The sequence below is a fragment of the Chiloscyllium plagiosum genome, unplaced genomic scaffold, assembly GCF_037043375.1.
Source record: "Chiloscyllium plagiosum isolate Xiang-an unplaced genomic scaffold, Cpla_swu_hap1 HiC_scaffold_15, whole genome shotgun sequence".
Lineage (NCBI taxonomy): Eukaryota > Metazoa > Chordata > Chondrichthyes > Orectolobiformes > Hemiscylliidae > Chiloscyllium > Chiloscyllium plagiosum.
The window spans coordinates 33449986-33470591 of record NW_028270153.1 but is presented as its reverse complement, the minus strand read 5'-3'; the positions used below and the strand labels follow the sequence as shown (position 1 = coordinate 33470591).

Genomic DNA, 20606 nt, shown 5'->3' with positions numbered 1-20606 from the left:
TTAATCAAGATTGAGAGAGAATGTTATGAAAAATATAACTCAATTTCTCCATGACATTCAATCAAATTCCACTCAATGGCATTAATCACAACATGAGAAATGTAATTTACTTGATCAAATCTATTCAAGATGGCCACATCTATGGCATTATTTAAGACAGGCTTTTGGTACAGAGCAACCAATTGTGTTCTACTCTCAGGCAGGAGTCAGTTAGCTGGATGGTAATGCAGAATGACGCTAACATTACAATCTAATTTCTGCATGGGCTGAGATTACCATGAAGATCCCATCTTCCTCTCCCCTCATCTGAGGCATAGTAACCCACCAGTTATCACAGTGTAATGAGAGAGCAGCCCAAATGGCCCTCTACGACTATGGTAACTTTATTTTCAGGTGATTTTATCAGATGGGAAAGAGAGTTATGTGAAAAGCATTTTGATTTTATCATCCTCAATTTGTTAGATGATCCATTCCTTTAACTGCCTTTCACATTAGGCTCATTTTATTCACTCTAATTGATGTAAGCTGTTCAACAGGTTTTGGTTACATTTTAAAATAACAGTATGCAAGCATTACTAACTTTTGTAACAATGGACACCAAAGAAAAGAAAATATTTATAAGGTTGGTTTTTGTTTGATGTAAGTCTTGTTCATTGCATGAAACCATATGCCGAAACTGTAGATACATATTATCCACTAAGATAACACATTCAATTCCTAATCTATCCTAAACTTCCTCCCACCTTTATGACATGTCATACATGACATTACTATACTGATTTCCCACCAATATCCTAGAGTGAAACTGTTGACCAGAAACACAACAGGACCAACTGGACTCGTTACAAGAACAGGTCAAAGGTTGGGAATTCTGAGATGTGTACTCATGTCCTGATTCTTCATTGTCTGCCTAACATCTATTAGGCACAAGTTAGGAGTGTGATGGAACACACTATTTGCTTAGACATATGAAATCCCAATGATACTCAAGATGTTTGTTACAATCCAGGAGAAAAACTGACTGGGTACTTGATCAACACAATGTTCGCTAATCTAAGGATTCCCTCTGACACAGGAGCAGCAGTGTGTTCTCACAATTCACCAAACTCTTTGATAGCCCCCTCCAAACTCTCAACCTTTATAAACTAAAAGGACAAAGGAGACAAAACATCACCACCTCAAAGTTCTTCCCAAAGGACACATGACCCCAACAGGAATTATATTGATTTTCCTTCATAGTTATTTGATCAAAATTATCCAATTCCCTTGCTAACAGCACTGAGCTTTTCTACACACAAGGACTACTGTGCTTCAGAAAGCTACTACATCAATGACAATTAGGGATTGGCAATGAATGCTGACTTCATTCATAGCCCATGACAGAATGAAACATAAGTATTGATCCAAAAGTAAACGACAAAACAGTAACATTTAGTTAAATTCCCCCCACACAGGTGTCAGCTTGAATTTTAATTTGAGGCCCAACATAATTCATGCATTTTATCATGAATCGTAGACTGTTACATCATTGACTAAGGCTATTGATTTTACCTTCTATAATATAGAGTTGGAGGGCTTAAGCTATAGGGAGAGGCTGAATAGGCTGGGGTCATTTTCCATGGAGTGTCAGGGGCTTTGGGGTGACCTTACGAATTTTATAAAGATCACAAGGGGCATGCAGAATAAATATGCTATGTCTTTTCCCCACGGTTGGGGAGTCCAAAGCTAGAGGGCATAGGTTTAAGGTGAGAGGGAAAAGATTTAAAAGGGACCTTAACTGGCAACTTTTCCATGCAGAGGGTGGTGCGTGTATGGAATGAGCTGCCAGAGGAAGTGGTGGAGGCTGGTACAATTGCAATATTTAAAAGGCATCTGGATGGGTATAGGAATAGGAAGGGTTTGGAGGGATATGGGCCAGGTGCTGGCAAGTGAAACTGGATAATTTAGGATATCTGGTTGGCATAGACAAGTCGAACCGAAGGGTCTGTTTCCATGCTGTACATCGGGCGGCACAGAGACACAGTGGTTAGCACTGCTGCCTCACAGTGTCAGAGACCCAGGTTCAATTCCCACCTCAGGCGACTGACTGACTGTGTGGAGTTTGCACATTCTCCCCGTGTCTGCGTGGGTTTCTTCTGGGTTCTCCGGTTTCCTCCCACAGTCCAAAAATATGCAGGTTAGGTGAATTGGCCATGCTAAATTGCCAGTAGCGTTAGGTGTAGGGGTAACTGTAGAGGAATGGGTCTGGGTGGGTTGCGCTTCGGCGGGTCGGTGTGGACTTGTTGGGCCGAAGGGCCTGTTTCCACACTAAGTAATTTAATCTAATCTATGACTGAGTTATCTAGTCTAAATGGCAGGTTTAACAAGTAACTTGAACTCACTATGCTTAAATGATATCTCAAACACTTCCAAGGTCCGAAACAATGCTTAAATGAAGCGAAAGAGTGCAACATCTGAGTGTGTGTAAATTTAACCATAAACATCTTTGCCAGATTCAAAAATTAATCTGCACATTTTAAGAAAAATGCCAAAGATAAAAATTTCAATGAAGTGGATGCTGCATTTAATGTTTGATAGTCTAGTCTTGATCAATGCAAGTAATGCTGAACATTTAGGCATTGCACCTATTTGTCATTTCATTAAATCAAAAATACCAAAATATTTCAAACCAGCCTGTGGCCACATTTATGTTCTTCTAACACATCCAAATAATGTTGAAACTAGTTTTAAAAACATAATTATACAATCTGCACTGCACAATTTCAGTACAGGTCACTCTGCTACAAAGCGACACTTGTGTTCGTCTGCAATCTCGGATTATAGAAAATTGCACTATAGAGGATCACTAACAGAAGTTCACATTACCCAAACAGTTTGCACAATTCGAAGGAGAAAGTGAGGATGGCGAATGCTGGAGATCCGAGTCGAGAGTGTAGTGATGGAAAAGCACAGCAAGCCAGGCAGCATTAGAGGAGTGGAAGAATCGACATTTCGGACGTAAGCATAATTCATCAATCGCACTATAGCCTATTCGTGCTGACGAAACACACATTATAGCAGAACGACCTGTACCCATAAATAAGAACAATGCTTACCAACGTGTGTCTTTTCATATGTTCCCGCCGTGTAAACTTCTTACCACAAATTTCACAAGGGTACGGCCTTTCACCTGTGTGAGAGCGCATATGCCTTTTCAGGATACACTGATGCATAGCAGAGAAGCTGCAGTACGGACATTTGAACTTCTTTCGTATCACGGTAAATTCGTTAACTGTAAAATGTGAAGAAAAAAATTCATTTAATTTGGATTCATTTCAACAAATATTCTTAGAATATTACACAAAACGTTTGGTTTTTATTAGAATATTACTTTGCTTCTTTCTTTTAAGTATGGGTAATTCATAGATTCTACTAAGTAGGCACCATCAAACGAAACCAACAGTTATTGTATGAAATTCTGGTCTCCGTCCTACAGGGAAAATGTTGTGAAACTCGAAAGGGTTGAGAAAAAATGTACAAGGATGTTGATCAAAGGGTTTGAGCTACAGGGAGAGGCTGAACAGGCTGGGGCTATTTTCCCTGGAGCATTAGACGCTAAGGAGTGACCTGACAGAGATTTATAAAATCATGAGTAGCACGGATAGGATAAACGGACAAGGTCTTTTCCCTGGGCTTGGGGAGTCCAAAACTAGAAGACATTGATTTAAGATGAGAGCTAAGATTTAAAGGGAACTAAGGGGCAACTTTTTCGCACAGAAGGTGGTGCGTGTATGAAATGAGCTGCCAGAGGAAGTGGTGGAAGCTGGTACAATTACAATATTTAAAAGGCATATGATCGAAAGGGATTCGAAGGATATGAGCCAAATGCTGGCAAACAGGACTAGATTAATTTAGGATATCTGGTCCGCTTGGAAGAGTTGGACCGGAGGGTCTGTTTCCATGCTGTATCTCTCTATGACTCTAAAGCAAAATTATACTTTCAATTACACTCATAACATAGAATTATGCAGCATGGAAACAAACCCTTGAGTCCAACTCGTCCATGCCAACATCGTCTAACCTTTTCTAGTAAGACAACTCATCTATTTCAATTGTCAGTTTAGCAAGCCTTTTCTGAACAGTTCCAACTTCATTTACATCTTTGTTTAAATAAGGTGACAATCACAGCACACAGCACTCTAGATGCGTTGAAATTACAAGGAATTTGATCTATTTATGAGAACATGGAAGATTTTACTATACAGCTTATTCTACTATAATGTGGCAATTGCATTCCTCTGCAACCTCGTTCAATAGAAAATTGTGCTTTGGAAAACTGCTGTAGAAAATTGCGCGGTAGAAGGTCGCTATACCCCTTCAGCAGTAAGGTTGTGTAATCCAAACAGTGCCCACAACTCGTCAACTGTGTTATACCAGAATGTCTATTCAAGGCAATCTATAGAAGAAAGGTCAATGTCATTCTCCACTCTGCTAGCTTAAGTGCCACCATCTTCTCTCTGATTGCCTCACACGCTCAATAAGACCATAATAAATAGGAATAGGAGAAGGCAATTCGGCCCCAAGAGCCTGTTCCATCATTCGATTATGGTGGATGTTCATTTATTTTCACAGCAACCCTTCTACTTCAGCTTTTAACAAACTACTGCTTTACTACAGGTAGAGAATTTACATTGAAAACTCCAATTCCTAAAAAAAAAGCTCCTTATTTGAACAATAAAATCAGAGGACTTTGAAACTGGCAGTGATATGCAGTTCCTCAACAAATACACAAAAACAAATTAGTCAGTACAATTTCTAGTGGCTGTTTTGATACGAATAACTGCCCTAACAGAAAGAGAACAAAATCAACAATCCAACTAAATTTCACATTGAGCACCTGCTTCACATGAAAGCTAAAAGCACAGAAATAATGCACAAACACGGGAAGCTACGATTGCTTCAACTCAAAATTTTAAAAAATCTTTAAAAATCTTTTGCTTTTAGGGAGAGTGAGAGAGAATGATAGGGCAAGGAGGAAAAGAGAACAAACTCTGGCTTAAAATGTAACTTTTCTTTCCCATGAATAACATTAACAGAAGTATTTTCATCAGAAACAAGTGACAAAACAAAATCACAGCATATATGGGCTATTCTTCCCAAACACTTGAGTCGGCAAGCCAGAGCATTCAACTCTAAATGAAGGTCGGAAAACATAGTCAGTAGGGAAGTCCACAGTGGCATTGATGGATATCAGCCAAAACTGAAAAGGTTGAAGCAATTCATATTATTTGGACAAACCAACCCTCAAAAGTTGTAGTAAAATGGATCTTGTGGTACAGTGGCAATGTCCTTATCTCTGAATCAAAGGCCTGGATTCTTAGAGTACCACCTGCTTGAATACACTTTTAAATCAACCTATCTGGACAGGTTAATAACTTAAACAAACTTTGCATAGTCAGTCAGTGCTACTGAACTGTGTGAAAAGATTTCTTAAATCGTTATGCAATATATTGTTAAAATGGCAGTTCAGTGTCAAATTTAAAATCAAACATTGTGCGGAACAGATTCTGAGGTGTTTGAGTTCTCTCAGAGAATACAGAAAAGTAATTTCCTGTTGAACTGCATGAAACCAATTAGCTTCAAGTCTAGACAAGGTACAATCACTTAAGACTCCTAAACTTAAAGACATTCATGAACAAAAGAAAAAAGTAAACAGGAGACCTTGCATCAAGGACTATATACCTCAGGCATTCAAATCACATTTTACATAATATTGCATTTTCTTCATTTGACAAAAGCTACATTGTGCAAACGTAAGCAGCAATCAATTTATGCAAATTAAAGATTCCACATACAGCAAATGAGATGGCCAGTTTGTTTTATTTATTGGGCTGAGGGAAGAATTTTCATAAAACCCAAAAAAAACCAATTAAAAGGCAGGCAATTTTAACTTCTCATCAAAGGATTGCACCCAGGATGTCTTGTGACGCAATCTTAGTGTCACCACCTATACATCAGAAGTCGGAGATTCAGACCTCACCTGTCCATAGGTGTGTCAATACACATCTGATCAGGTTAGTTAAAAATAAGAGAAGGACTGCAACTAGGTATCAGCATTTACTGAGGTCCAAGAATTAGGAAGCAGTGCTGCCAACAGAGCCAGATGCATATGACGTAATGTATAACAGTCCATTCAAAGGGTGAAAGTAGCAATTTCAGTGAATGAAGTGGAATTTTGAAGAATTTAATCAGTTCAAAACAAGAGATATGAAGACAACCTGACAGCATTGGAAAGATCTTTGGACATCTTTGGACTGTGGGAGGAAACTGGAGCACCCGGAGGAAACCCACGCAGACACGGGGAGAATGTGCAAACTCCACACACAACAGAAGATTTGTACTAGTTGTGGTACTCTCAAATGGGGTGCATTAGCACATGAAAATGGTTTTGTATTCTGACAAGGGTACCTTCAAGTAACATGAATGCAAGCTAGAAAATAACAAGATTAGATTCGTATTTGATTAGGATTCCCTGCAGTGTGGAAACAGGCCCTTCGGGCCAACAAGTCCATACCGACCCACCCACCCAGACCCATTTCCCTCTGACTAATGCACCTAACACTATGGACCCATTTCCCTCTGACTAATGCACCCGACCCACTGAAGTGCAACCCACCCATACCCCTATATTTACCCCTTCACCTAACACTACGGGCAATTTACCATGGCCAATTCACCTGACCAGCACATCTTTGGACTGTGGGAGGAAACTGGAGCACCCGGAGGAAACCCACGCAGACACGGGGAGAATGTGCAAACTCCACACACACAGTCTAGGAATCGAGACTGAAATCGAACCTGGGACCCTGGTGCTATGAGGCAGCAGTGCTAACCACTGAGCCACCGTGCCACCCGATACTTACACAGTAGATACTGTGTTAGGAAGATTTAAACCTTATAGACAATTGTAATACCATGCTAAAGTTCTAAAGGACATAATTAATAAGTTAACCATTAGGTGTCATTTACATGTTTAATTTTGACTGCAGAAGAAAACATAGATAACAAGCTGCCCAGAACGTTCATTATGATGGAGAAATTCAGTTCCGATTCACAGAAACTTAGGAATATGCAGAATGTGATGTGTCATGGAAGGTTGTGCACCCAGGATTGGGTGGATAGATGGGTAAATAACAGATTCATCTAGATATTGAAGCCAACATGAAGGAGTAGTGAGGTAAAAGTGGAAGGAGTAGGTGCACAGTTTAAAAAAAAAGCAAGCATAACAGACAAATGTCACAAGTACTGACTCCAATCACACAACTTGAAGGAGATGAACTCGTCAAAGAATGATAATGCACAATGAGTTTTATTGTAAGAGAAAATTATAAAAGCTCTTGAAAGACTGTTTAAATACAACCATACAGTTTATTTCTCAATTAGAATCAAAGCCAAAATTCAATATTCTTGATATTGCAGGATTTTGGCTTACTCAAAGTCCACACTACCTTGGTCCCAATATGTATACTGGCTCAACAAATGCAAACGTTGTTTCATTTGTAACAGATGTAACAATGACTGTTGCAAAGATGTGTTGGAAAACAAAACTACCTGTCTCAGCACATTAATCCTATTAGTTACTTTAGGAACAGTGAAATTGGAAGATGTTTTTGTACCAGATGCTTCAACCCTGAAATCATTTGTTAAGATCTCAGCTGATGGTAATAGCAGACAAGTCAGATCCCAGAATAAAAGATCATATGTTTAATTTCTGCAGTTATTCCTGTGGTAATGAGTCACACACAACAAAACTATTATGCTAATCAGGCAGTTAGAAAGATCTTAATACCATTAGTAAAACAAAGTTTCAGCCAGTTTGCCAATACTAACTTTTTACAGACACCCAATTTTAGAAATATCACTCATATCTCCTCAATTTTTACTCTTGCAGATTTATTTTCCTTTGACTTCAGAGACAGTTTTTTGGTTCCTTTCTGAAGTTGATGGCACAATTCTGATGGCCTAAACTTTTTCAATTCTAATAACTGAATATTTCTATTCAAACTGTCCTGGCTGGAAACTTCACAAACTAAACACCTTGATTCGGGTGACTGATTTTCCCTGCTGGGAAAACCTGCTGTCCATTATGAGTGGAGTTCCAAAACAAAAAGTAATGGGTACGTGAATACTACAGGAGTTCTGCTGGGCTCTTGACTGAAACACATGCCTTCTTGGAACCAACTGTCTTAAATGACTGTTGCAAATGAATGTCTGACCTGCTCATACAAAAATTATCTTGTCAGAACTGACCAAATATCTCTCTGCCTCAACTTTAAAACTCAAAATACACGTAATACACCTTTCATTATGCTTGGTGGAAAACAAGACAGATCAAGAAAATGTACCACTCGACTGCACTTCAGAGAGAGTTGGCCATTAAGTGATTGAATTAACTATTTTATAATTCCAACATAAACAAAAAAGAATCAATTCATCTTTAGCAATTCCCACATTACATGTCAAATTTAATGTGCAAGACAGTTTTATGACAAAAGAATCACAAACAGAATGAAGTCAAGGCAGACGGAAAACAGATGGTACAAGGCTGAAGAAGAAACAGCATTCAAAGTTAATAATCCAAAGTCCATATTCCATGTCAGCAGTTTAAGTTACAAGTCAGACTGCTGATCAGTCCAAGCTCACTCAAGTTGCACATTTAGCCTTTATCATTGAAGTAGTAAATTATTGTGGATAGTTCAGTGTACACTCTTCCTAAGCTGTTGGGGTTAAGGCTAGTGTTCTTCAAGCAAGCTTTCAGGGTATCTTGAAAACATTCCTGCCAGTTGCACCAAGACCAGTCACAAATTGGGAACAAAGAGCCTTTCTAAAGGTCAGTGCTCAGCATTCTGATGCACTGACCTGACTGATGCAGTTACTGTTATAGACTTTTCACATCTATGCTTAGGACTCTGGTTTCCTGGAGGATGCTAAGGTATTTGTTTAGTGATCCATCTTGATGATGCATAGAATCTTCCCTGGTCAACATTGGCAGTATGTTAAGCTTTCTCAGAGTCAGCGATACATCACCTAACTTTTGCAGCCAATGGGAGCTGTCAGGAAGATGACCGGAGACTGCAATCATGGTTTCTTTTCTTGGTGAAGGCACATCTGAGAAGCTTCCCAAAAGGAGAAGCTCATGCACCAAGATCTTGTGTCAGATCTCTAGTTTATGGCTGCTGACTCAGATGTATGGCCATCAAGATAGCTGAAGTTTGCGACCACCTCCAGGAGTGATCGTAACCATAATGCAAGGAGGTTAGAGGGTAAGGATATTTTGTGCAAGCCTGGGTTTTGATGAGAGGACAACATTCATCTTATTGGCCTTCAGATATAGGACTGAATGGGTAGTCCGACTGTTTCTCCCAGGGTGCAAATGCCAATTACTGTGAGACATGCATTTAAAGCAAAAGGGGAAAAAGTTGAAAGACAACGTGAGAAGATGGAAGTGCCTGGAATGTGTTGCCAGAGGTGGTGATAGAAGTAGGTACATTGGCAATATTTTAGAGGCATCCCGACAGACACATGAAAAGGCAGAGAATGGAGGGATACGCACTGCATGGAGGCAAAAGGTTTTTTAAGCTTAGAGAGGTGTCATGTGTCAGTTCAGCCTTTATGGACCAAAGGGCCTATTCCTGTGCTGTAGTGTTCTTTGAGCTCCTCTTTTGTTCTTTGTATAGCTTGATAGGTTTCTTGTAACAGGTCAAGGAATGCCAATAGCCTTCTCAGGTTGAATAGCTTTCATCCAACCTGCACTAAATTCAGGCCTCCAGTGAAAGGGCACCCTTCACCATCCAGGATGGTCACTACAAAGATGGAGACAAGGGATAAGCACACATCTTTGGTTTGATAACAGTTCTGCTGAAAAAGTTAAATTCCAATTCACTACCAAGACAGCGGCAGTCATGAATCGGCTGCACAACCTGATGTATTCCTGCCAACCGACGGCCAAGACCTTCTAGACAGCTTCCTAATGACGAAGGCACAAGTCTTCAACAGATTACTGAAAGCCGTAGAGAGACTCTAATTTTGCTCACAGCTTTTTCCTTGGATCTGCTAAATTGTAAGAATTACATCTCAGTGTTCCATAATGCTCTGAACTTACACAGGGATTCCAGCAAAACAGGTTATGTAAGTGAAGGTAGGTGTTCTAGTGGTGCTACAGCAACAATCTTACCTGCAATGGAGTATAGATTTGCAGCTCATGGAGTTGTATTTAAGTTAGCTTACTTTTCAAGATTAATAAAATTTTGGTATTGCTTAAATCTCCTGGGAGGTTCAATTTTCAGAAAAATATAAGCTCTACACAATCAAGTCTTCACAGTACATGTACTCCTGGGATTGCGTGGTTTGGCTTTTTGAAGTGGTTTGACAACTTCATCCAGGGCCCAAGTTCTGTTAAGGACGCATTCACTGTATGCTGGCCTCCAAACTACAGAGCAGGATCCAAGATTATCACAATTGAGAAGAGCCCCAATGTGTTCATTCCACCTGATCCTGATGGAGTCAGTCAGAGATTAAGGTGAACCAGTCAGCTGTGAGCACTGACATGGGGCCTTTATGAAACGAAACATCATTGCTTTCATGAAGTCTGGAGGAAGCTTCTTAAAATCATGCTTTTGTTGCCATATACATGGATCTTCTTGGCCTTCTCGTGCCACCAAATGTGCTGGATCTCTCCGATCACACTCTGTCTTCAACCTTGGATTGCCAGTGGGACATATATGAAACAAACTGTTTTTGGATCGCCAAAGACAGAAAGCAGCTTTCTTCTGCTTTATTCACTTAGTCAATCGCAATGTTGTTTTGATTAAACCACCCCTGGTGACAGTGACTTTGAAGCCCAGTGATTTAGCACAGGTTGAAATGAATGCCATTTTTGAGGCCAAAGCAGACGGGTAGATTAAATGCACTAGCAATGGGGAAGATGACAAGTTTGGAATGCAGGGCTTGCTGGAAGAGTTCACAGGTAGTCTATTCTTGGAGGGAGTTCATACTGAATCACCCATAGGCAGTCTTCATCTGTGTTAGTGGTGATGCTGGATGAACCAGAGTCTTTTTGGTATCTGTGTACACTCAATAGTTTGAATATGTCCACCAAGGACATTTTAAATTTGAAATGGTGTCCATAAATTAAAGTATTGGTCAATGGCAAATTTGGGACAGTTTTAGATTGGAAAAAACTTTGAATGACACTCCAAAATTGATTGGATAGAATTTCAATTCAACTATAAAAATCAGTAACTATCAATTAAAAAGACATGCACACTACTGTTGTATGTAAAATATGTTCAACTTCGTTAAGGACCACTATTCCTGTCGGTCCATTGCTTAATCTCTAGACAATTTCTATGGTTTGATCAAAATAGACTTGAATCTTGAATCAAAGAGTACTTTTAAAATTCTATGACTATCCAACTTGTATACAAATGCACCATAGCAAGCACTGGCCTTTCTCAATGGTTACGTGAGCAACAGAAGTTAGGAACTTGCAAATAAAACCTAATACCAAAGTAGTCATTTTCTTTCTGAGAATGAGACTATTCATTTAACAAAACAGCAGATGGCATTTTTGCCAGAGCATGGAAATTGTGGCATCATGAAGTGCAAGCTTATACTGGCAAGGTGCGTGAAATGGAACATCTGTGAGCTTAGTTAATGGTGTGATCCAAAATGTCTTCTTTAAATTTACAGTTATGAATCAAAGAAAACAAAATGACAATGACACAACAGGATGAATTAAGAGTCAAGTCAGATACCAAAAAAACTGTGAAGTGAATTAAAGAAAGGTTAGAGGAAGAGAGAGGGAAAGAAAATCACATCTTTTATGCATTCAAAATCTCTAACAATTGATGACATGTAAAAAGGAGGCTGAACATTTGGGGAGCTGTTTGTGCAACGAAAACAACAAAACTGGCAAAAATCAACCTGCAAATTGTAGTAGTCAGAACTCTCAGCTATCTCAACACTACCGCCCCAAAAACAAAACTTGTTTGTTGTGGTGACATCCATCATGAACATCACATTACTTTCCGACCAGGAACCAGCCAAAAATTGCTCTAATCGAGGGAAAAAGTAGTGGAAACAAAGCATATGGTCAGAGTCCAGCTTTTCACAAATGATCCACTTCTTAGTGGGGTATCTTGAAAAGAGCAAATGCCTTTAAATTTCTCCAACCAAGAGTTGAAATACAGGATGCAAAACATGCTGATTTACTGAATTTGACTTCATTTAAGCTGCAACTCACACAGAAAACTGACAGAACAGAATAAATTTGTGACAGAATGCAGTGCATGAACAGAGCCCTGCTGGATTCGCGCAATTGTGAACAGAGGTAAGTGTTCTCAAAAATATTGTCCAATACTTCAGCAACATTATAGGTAAATCTCACTGCCAAAACATGCGTATCCCAGAACTATCTGAAACAAATTTTGAATAATCACTATTTGGTGGAATGATGATAACATAATATCACGTATCATTTGGAGATGCTGCCACCTGCTAATACTAAGGTAGACAAGAAGGCACAGCAAGCCAGGCGGCATCAGAAATCGACATTTTTGGTGTAACTCTTCTCCAGAACTGGGAGTGGGTGTAGGGCTTGGGGGGTGCGTGCAGGGTGAAGTGGGGACAGGTGAGGACAGGCATAGGATATGACCTGGTTGATCAATGGGAGGAATGAATCTGGTAGGTGTCTGGGACAAGGGGGAGGAGCTGGGAAGGGAGTCAGGGGAAGGGAAGGGAAGGTCATTTGAAATTGGAGAACTCAAGTGTTGAGTCCTCCAGGCTGTAGGCTTCCCAGGCAGATGATGAGTTGTTGTTCCTCTAATTTGCTGTTTCGTTCATTCTGGCAATGGAAGAGGCCAGGGATGGTCATGTCAGAAAGAAAATGGGAATAGAAATTATAATGGACGGTGACTGGGAGGTCCAGTCAGCCCCTGCGGACCCGGCTGAGATGCTCAGTGAACTGTTCCTGAAATTCACATTGATCTCCCCGATGTAGAGAAGACCACATCGGGAGCACCTGATGCAGTAAACGAGGTTGGAAGAGAGGCAGGTGAACCTCTGTCTCACCTGGAAGCAGGAACCGACTGGAACTCCCACTCGCCACCGATTATAATTCCCCTTCCCACTCCCTTTCCAACATTGAGTTCTCCTATTTGAAATAACCAACCTCAACTGGAATTGCTGACAAACAGAACATTCTTAATCTCCTTTTTTGACCAAGAATGCAAAGCATTTTTCTCTAATGCAAAAACAACAAAAACACACCTACCATTTGTTACTTGCTCTTTTATAGCCCATGAACTGATTTTGGCTGTTTATTGGAGATCTATCATCTCCGCCCAAGAACATCACTGGAGTTCTTCAGGATAGTGTCTTAGTCTAGACCATTGTCAACTACTTCACAATGGTTGCACAATATTCAGCACCATTCATAACTCTTCAAATACTAAAACGTTCCGCTTCCATATGCAACAAGACCTGGAGAACATCCAGGTTTGTGTTGATAAGTAGCAACTAATATGCATGCCAAACAAGTGCCATCTCCACTAATAGAGAATCTAATAATGTATCCTTGATATTAAACCATGTTATCATCCGTACATCAACATCCTGGGAACTAATTGTATTGAACAGCTATATGAATATCATGAGTACAAGAGCAGGTCGAGATGGGAAGTGGAGGCAAGTAACTCACCTCCTCCAATGCCAAAACCTAGCACCATCTACAAGGCTCCAGCAAGATAAGACGCTCAACACTACTCAAGCCAAGGCAGTCCATTTGATTGGCACCCAATCCGCCATCTTAAACATTAATTTCCAGTAAGGCATGAGGAAGCTACTTACCAAACATCTTTTGACAGCATCTTCCAAGTCTGCAGCTTCTGCAAGCTAGAAGGGCAACAGCCATACGGGAACACCACCACCTGCAGGTTCCTGTGCAAGCCAGTCCCCAGCCTAATTTAGAACAATTTCGCTGATCCTTCATTGTCACTGGCTCCAAATCAACGAACACCTTTTCAAAAATAGCACTGTGAAAGTGCAGACACCACAATGGTTTGATATGATGGCTCACAGTTACCTTCAAGGACAATTAGTGATGGGCACAAATGCTGGCCTTGCCAGTGATACTCGTATCCCATGGAAGAAATTAAAAGTTCAAGTTACCCTTCATATTCGATAGTACTATATTACTGTTGCCATGTCAATGTTTAAGACGACTTGACATGCTAGAAAATCCAGTCTGAACTTTCAAACATTTGCTTAAGCAAGTTGGTGGCATTTATAAACCACTAATGGAACAGAGGAAGGTGTGGGTCATGAAAGGACCAATAAACAAGCCATGAAAATACAGCTGAGACAAATGATATTTCTTGGCAATATATCGTTAAAAAAGTGTACTTGTGATTCAGTTAAAAGCATAGACAGAAGAAAAAAAGTATTCCAGAATTTAAGCTTAGGAAGGTTGAGAAGGAAGGAGGCAGCAACCGGAGAAAGATTTTTGGATAAACACAGAGGGAATAAGATTTTTTTTAAAAAAGAAAACCACAGTTAAGCTGATTTAATGAATAAATTGCAACAATTTTGTAGGAATGATTTATGAATTTAGTCCGTGAACATAGACAGTTCAAAAGGGTCACTGGACCCAGAATGCAAACTCTACTTTCTTTTTACAGAAGCTGAGACACCTGATAAGTTTTCCAGAAATTTCTATTTTATATCGGTGACAGACTAGTGACCTATTCTAGGAACAACCATTATATGAAAACAAACGTAAAAACAATGACTGCAGATGCTGGAAACCAGATTCTGGATCAGTGGTGCTGGAAGAGCACAGCAATTCAGGCAGCATCCGAGGACAGGCAAAATCGACGTTTCGGGCAAAAGCCCTTCATCAGGAATAAAGGCAGAGAGCCTGAAGCGTGGAGAGATAAGCTAGAGGAGGGTGGGGGTGGGGAGAGAGTAGCATAGAGTACAATAGGTCAGTGGGGAAGGAGATGAAGGTGATAGGTCAGGGAGGAGAGGGTGGAGTGGATAGGTGGAAAAGGAGCTGGGCAGGTCGGACAAGTCCGGACAGGTCAGGGGATCGAGTTACTGGAGGTTAGAAGCTAGGATGAGGTGGGGGAAGGGGAAATGAGGAAACTGTTGAAATCCACATTGATGCCCTGGGGTTGAAGTGTTCCGAGGCGGAAGATGAGGCGTTCTTCCTCCAGGCGTCTGGTGGTGAGGGAGCGGCGGTGGAGGAGGCCCAGCACCTCCATATCCTCAGCAGAGTGGGAGGGGGAGTTGAAATGTTGAGCCACTGGGCGATTTGGTTGATTGGTGCGGGTGTCTCGGAGATGTTCCCTAAAGCGCTCTGCTAGGAGATGCCCAGTCTCCCCAATGTAGAGGAGACCGCATCGGGAGCAACGGATACAATAGATGATATTAGTGGATGTGCAGGTAAAACTTTGATGGATGTGGAAAGCTCCTTTGGGGCCTTGGATAGAGGTGAGGGAGGAGGTGTGGGCGCAGGTTTTACAGTTCCTGCGGTGGCAGGGGAAAGTGCCAGGATGGGAGGGTGGGTCGTAGGGGGGCGTGGACCTGACCAGGTAGTCACGGAAGGAACGGTCTTTGCGGAAGGCGGAGAGGGGTGGGGAGGGAAATATATCCCTGGTGGTGGGGTCTGTTTGGAGGTGGCGGAAATGTCGGCGGATGATTTGGTTTATGCGAAGGTTGGTAGGGTGGAAGGTGAGCACCAGGGGCGTTCTGTTCTTGTTGCGGTTGGAGGGGTTGGGTCTGAGGACGGAGGTGCGGGATGTGGATGAGATGCATTGGAGGGTATCTTTAACCACGTGGGAAGGGAAATTGCGGTCTCTAAAGAAGGAGGCCATCTGGTGTGTTCTATGGTGGAAATGCTCCTCCTGGGAGCAGATACGGCGGAGGCGGAGGAATTGGGAATACGGGATGGCATTTTTGCAAGAGGTAGGGTGGGAAGAGGTGTAATCCAGGTAGCTGTGGGAGTCGGTGGGTTTGTAGAAGATGTCAGTGTCAAGTCGGTCGTCACTGATGGAGTGTAAACATATGCTTGCCTACCCCATGCTTCACTTGGTCTAATATAGTCCATGGGGCTGATCGTCTGCTTAAGACACAATTGGGAAGTTGTGCCCTAAATGCACTCTAAATTGCATTGCCAGATGAGACCATGGCTAAGTTTCTATGAAAAGATTTTTTACACAAACATAAAATTCACCCATGAAGCTGTAAATTGAGACAGTCAAAATAGAATACAAGAGTTTATTCCCTCCTATTAAAAACAATCTGCGTGTAATAGTAACCCAAGGAGATCTGGTGGTACCAGCTGAATGAGTTTATTAAGAAAAGAATAAGCTAAATGCCCAGTAATTCCACATAGAGTCATAGAGATGTACAGCATGGAGACAGACCCTTCGGTCCAACCTGCCCATGCCGACCAGATATCCCAACCCAATCTAGTCCCACCTGCCAACACCCGGCCCATATCCCTCCAAACCCTTCCTATTCATATACCCATCCAAATGCCTCCACCACTTCCCCTCGTAGCTCATTCCATACACGTACCACACTCTGCGTGAAAAAATTGCCCCTTAGTTCTCTTTTATATCTTTCCCCTCTCACCCTAAACCTATGCCCTCCAGTTCTGGACTCACTGACCCCAGGGAAAAGACTTTGTCTATTCATCCTATCCATGCCCCTCATAATTTTGTAAACCTCTATAAGGTCACCCCTCAGCCTCCGATGCTCCAGGGAAAACAGCCCCAGCCTATTCAGCCTCTCCTTGTAGCTCAGATCCTCCAACCCTGGCAACATCTTTATAAATCTTTTCTGAACCCTTTCAAGTTTCACAACATATTTCTGATAGGAAGGAGACCAGAATTGCACGCAATATTCCAACAGTGGCCTAACCAATGTCCTGTACAGCCGCAACATGACCTCCCAACTCCTGTACTCAGTACTCTGACCAATAAAGGAAAGAATACCAAACGCCTTCTTCACTATCCTATCTACCTGTGACTCCACTTTCAAGAAGCTATGAACCTGCACTGCAAGGTCTTTGTTCAGCAACACTCCCTAGGACCTTACCATTAAGTGTATAAGTCCTGCTAAAATTTCCTTTCCCAAAATGCAGCACCTCACATTCATTTGAATTAAACTCCATCTGCCCATTGGCCCATCTGGTCCAGATCCTGTTGTAATCTGAGGGAACCCTCTTCGCTGTCCACTACACCTCCAATTTTGGTGTCATCTGAAAACTTACTAACTGTACCTTTTATGCTCGCATCCAAATCATTTACGTAAATGACAAAAAGTAGAGGGCCCAGCACTGATCCTTGTGGCACCCCACTGGTCACAGGCCTCCAGTCTGAAAAACAACCCTCCACCACTACCCTCGGTCTTCTACCTTTGAGCCAGTTCTGTATCCAAATGGCTAGTTCTCCCTGTATTCTATGAGATCTAACCTTGCTAATCAGTCTCCCATGGGGAACCTTGTCGAACGCCTTACTGAAGTCCATATAGATCACATCTACTGCTCTTTTGTTACTTCTTCAAAAAACTCAATCAAGTTTGAGAGACATGATTTCCCATGCACAAAGACATTCTGACTATCCCAAATCAGTCCTTGCCTTTCCATAATACATAATACATGTACGTCCTGTCCCTCAGGATTTCCTCCAACAACTTGCCCACCGAGGTCAGGCTCACCGGTCTATAGTTCCCTGGCTTGTCTTTACTGCCCTTCTTAAACAGTGGCACCACGTTAGCCAACCTTCAGTCTTCCAACACCTCACCTGTGACTACCGATGATACAAATATCTCAGCAAGAGGCCCAGCAATCACTTCTCTAGTTTCCCCACAGAGTTCTCGGGTATACCTGATCAGGTCCTGGGGATTTATCCACCTTTACCCGTTTCAAGACATCCAGCACTTCCTCCTCTGTAATCTGGACATTTTGCAAGTTGTCACCATGTATTTCCCTACATGCAAGAATTTTATTTTAAATTGAACTTGTGTACATTTATTTCCTTCAATGGTATGCACTAATTTATTTAATGCTAAATGAAGTGCTTTGTGATATGAAGTTTCAAAAGTGTGCTGTTACTATCTGTGCACCAAAGAAAATGAGTGATCTTTCAACAGCCTTCCCCAACAAGAACAATCTACAAACACACATTTGTTCAGAATAGTCCACTTTTGTGGGCAGGACACAACCGAATATTGAACCTATGGAATGGATCATAAAAAGTCGAGTTTTATTGGGAGAACTCATTGGGCTTTCAATTCCCTCATTTTTCTCCAACAACAAATATCAAAGTGCTTGATACCCTCCCAGATGCTCCTCCTCCACTTTGCACAATCTTAAGTCAGTGATTTCTGGCTGTCAGTGGGAATGCCACACCTCACCAGTGAGACCTTGAAGGTATCCCTAAAAAGTGTTTCCTCTATCCACCTAGAGCTTGCCAGCTGTTACAGAGCTGGAGTAGAGTGCATGCTTACGAAGTCTCATGTCAGTCATGCGGACCACGTGCCCAGCCTATTGCAGCCGATCAAGGGTGGTCAGTGCCTCAATGCTGGGGATGTAAGCCTGATAGAGAACACTGGTGTTGGAGTGTCTTGTCTTCCCAGTGGATTCACAGGATCTTACACAGGCAGCAGTGGGAGTACTACTCCAGCACCTTCAAGTTTCTGGAGACAGTCAACGCCTCACAGCCATATTGGAGGGCAGAAACCATAACAGCTCTATATGGTGAGCTTCGTGTCAGACTTGATGCTGTCCTCGAACACCTTTCGTTCAGGAGGGCTAATGACTGCTCTTGCACACTGGGGATGCTTGATCTCTTCAATATCTACTTTGGTCAACAGGGTATTCTTGAGGTACTGGAAGTGGCCAGCATTCTCTGAAGCATCACCATGGACCTTGATGATCGAGGGTTAACAGTGCAGCGTGGGGCCAGGTTGGTAGAGGATCCTTATCATGTGGAGGTTCAGGGAGAGACGCATGTCTTGTAGTCTTCTGTAAAGGTGCTGATATAGTCCAGAGATCATCTTCTGAGTCTGCACATATGCAAGTATCATTCTACTGCAGCTCAATGGCAGTGCATGGGTTGACTTTGGTTTTGGCTTGGAGGTGAACAAAGAACAAAGAAAATTTACAGCCCAGGAACAGGCCCTTCGACCCTCCAAGCCTGAGCCGATCCAAATCCACTGTCTAAACCTATCGCCCAATTCCCAAGCATTCATATCCCTCTACTCCCCACCTACTCATGCATTTGTCCAGACGCATCTTAAATGAATCTATCGAGCCTGCCTCTACCACCTCTGTTGGCAACGCATTCCAGGCACCTACCATCCTCTATGTAAAGTACTTGCCACGTGTATCCCCCTTAAATTTGTCACCTCTCACCTAGAAAGCATGAACTCTCATTATTGAATTCTTCACCCTGGGGAAAAAGCTTATCTCTATCTACCCTACCTATACCCTCCTTAATTTTATAGACCTCAAGGAGAAAGTGAGGACTGCAGATGCTGGAGATCAGAGCTGAAAATGTGTTGCTGGAAAAGCACAGCAGGTCAGGCAGCATCGAAGGAACAGGAGAATAGACGTTTCGGGCATAAGCCCTTCTTCAGGAATGAGGAAAAGTGTGTCCAGCAGGCTAAGATAAAATGTAGGGAGGAGGGACGGAAATGCGATAGGTGGAAGAAGGTCAAGGTGAGGGTGATAGGCCAGAGTGGGGTGGGGGCGGAGAGGGCAGGAAGAAGATTGCAGGTTAGGAAGGCGGTGCTGAGTTCGAGGGATTTGACTGAGACAAGGTGGGGGGGGAGGGGAAATGAGAAAACTGGAGAAATCTGAGTTCATCCCTTGTGGTTGGAGGGTTCCTAGGCGGAAGATGAGGCGCTCTTCCTCCAACCGTCGTGTTGCTATGGTCTGGCAATGGAAGAGTCCAAGGACCTGCATGTCCTTGGCGGAGTGGGAGGGGGAGTTGAAGTGTTGAGCCATGGGGTGGTTGGGTTGGTTGGTCCGGGTGTCAGAGGTGTTCTCTGAAACGTTCTGCAAGTAGGCGGCCTGTCTCCCCAATATAGAGGAGGCCAGATCGGGTGCGGCAGATGCAATAAATGATGTGTGTGGAGGTGCAGGTGAATTTGTGGTGGATATGGAAGTATCCCTTGGGGCCTTGGAGGGAAGTAAGGGGGGAGGTGTGGGCGCAAGTTTTGAATTTCTTGCGGTTTCAGGGGAAGGTGCCAGGAGTGGAGGTTGGGTTGGTGGGGGGTGTGGACCTGACGAGGGAGTCACGGAGGGAGTGGTCTTTTCGGAACGCTGATAGGGGAGGGGAGGGAAATATATCCCTCGTGGTGGGGTCCATTTGGAGGTGGCGGAAATGATGGCAGATGATACGCTGTATATGGAGGTTGGTGGGGTGGTAGGTGAGGACCAGTGGGGTTCTGTCCTGGTGGCGGTTGGAGGGGTAGGGCTCAAGGGCGGAGGAGCAGGAAGTGAAGGAGATGCGGTGAAGGGCACCATCGACCACGTCTGGGGGAAATTGCGGTCT

General features: G+C 42.4%; 1 protein-coding gene across 3 annotated transcripts in view; it reads right to left on the bottom strand.

Moving 5' to 3' along the window:
- zbtb46 (zinc finger and BTB domain containing 46) overlaps positions 1 to 20606 on the bottom strand; it is a 106636-nt gene that overhangs the window by 5482 nt on the left and 80548 nt on the right. For all 3 annotated transcript variants that reach the window (XM_043710445.2, XM_043710448.2, XM_043710447.2), the window contains one exon: positions 3096 to 3271. In XM_043710445.2, the coding sequence (XP_043566380.2) occupies positions 3096 to 3271 (176 nt within the window). The remainder of the gene's footprint in view (positions 1 to 3095; positions 3272 to 20606) is intronic.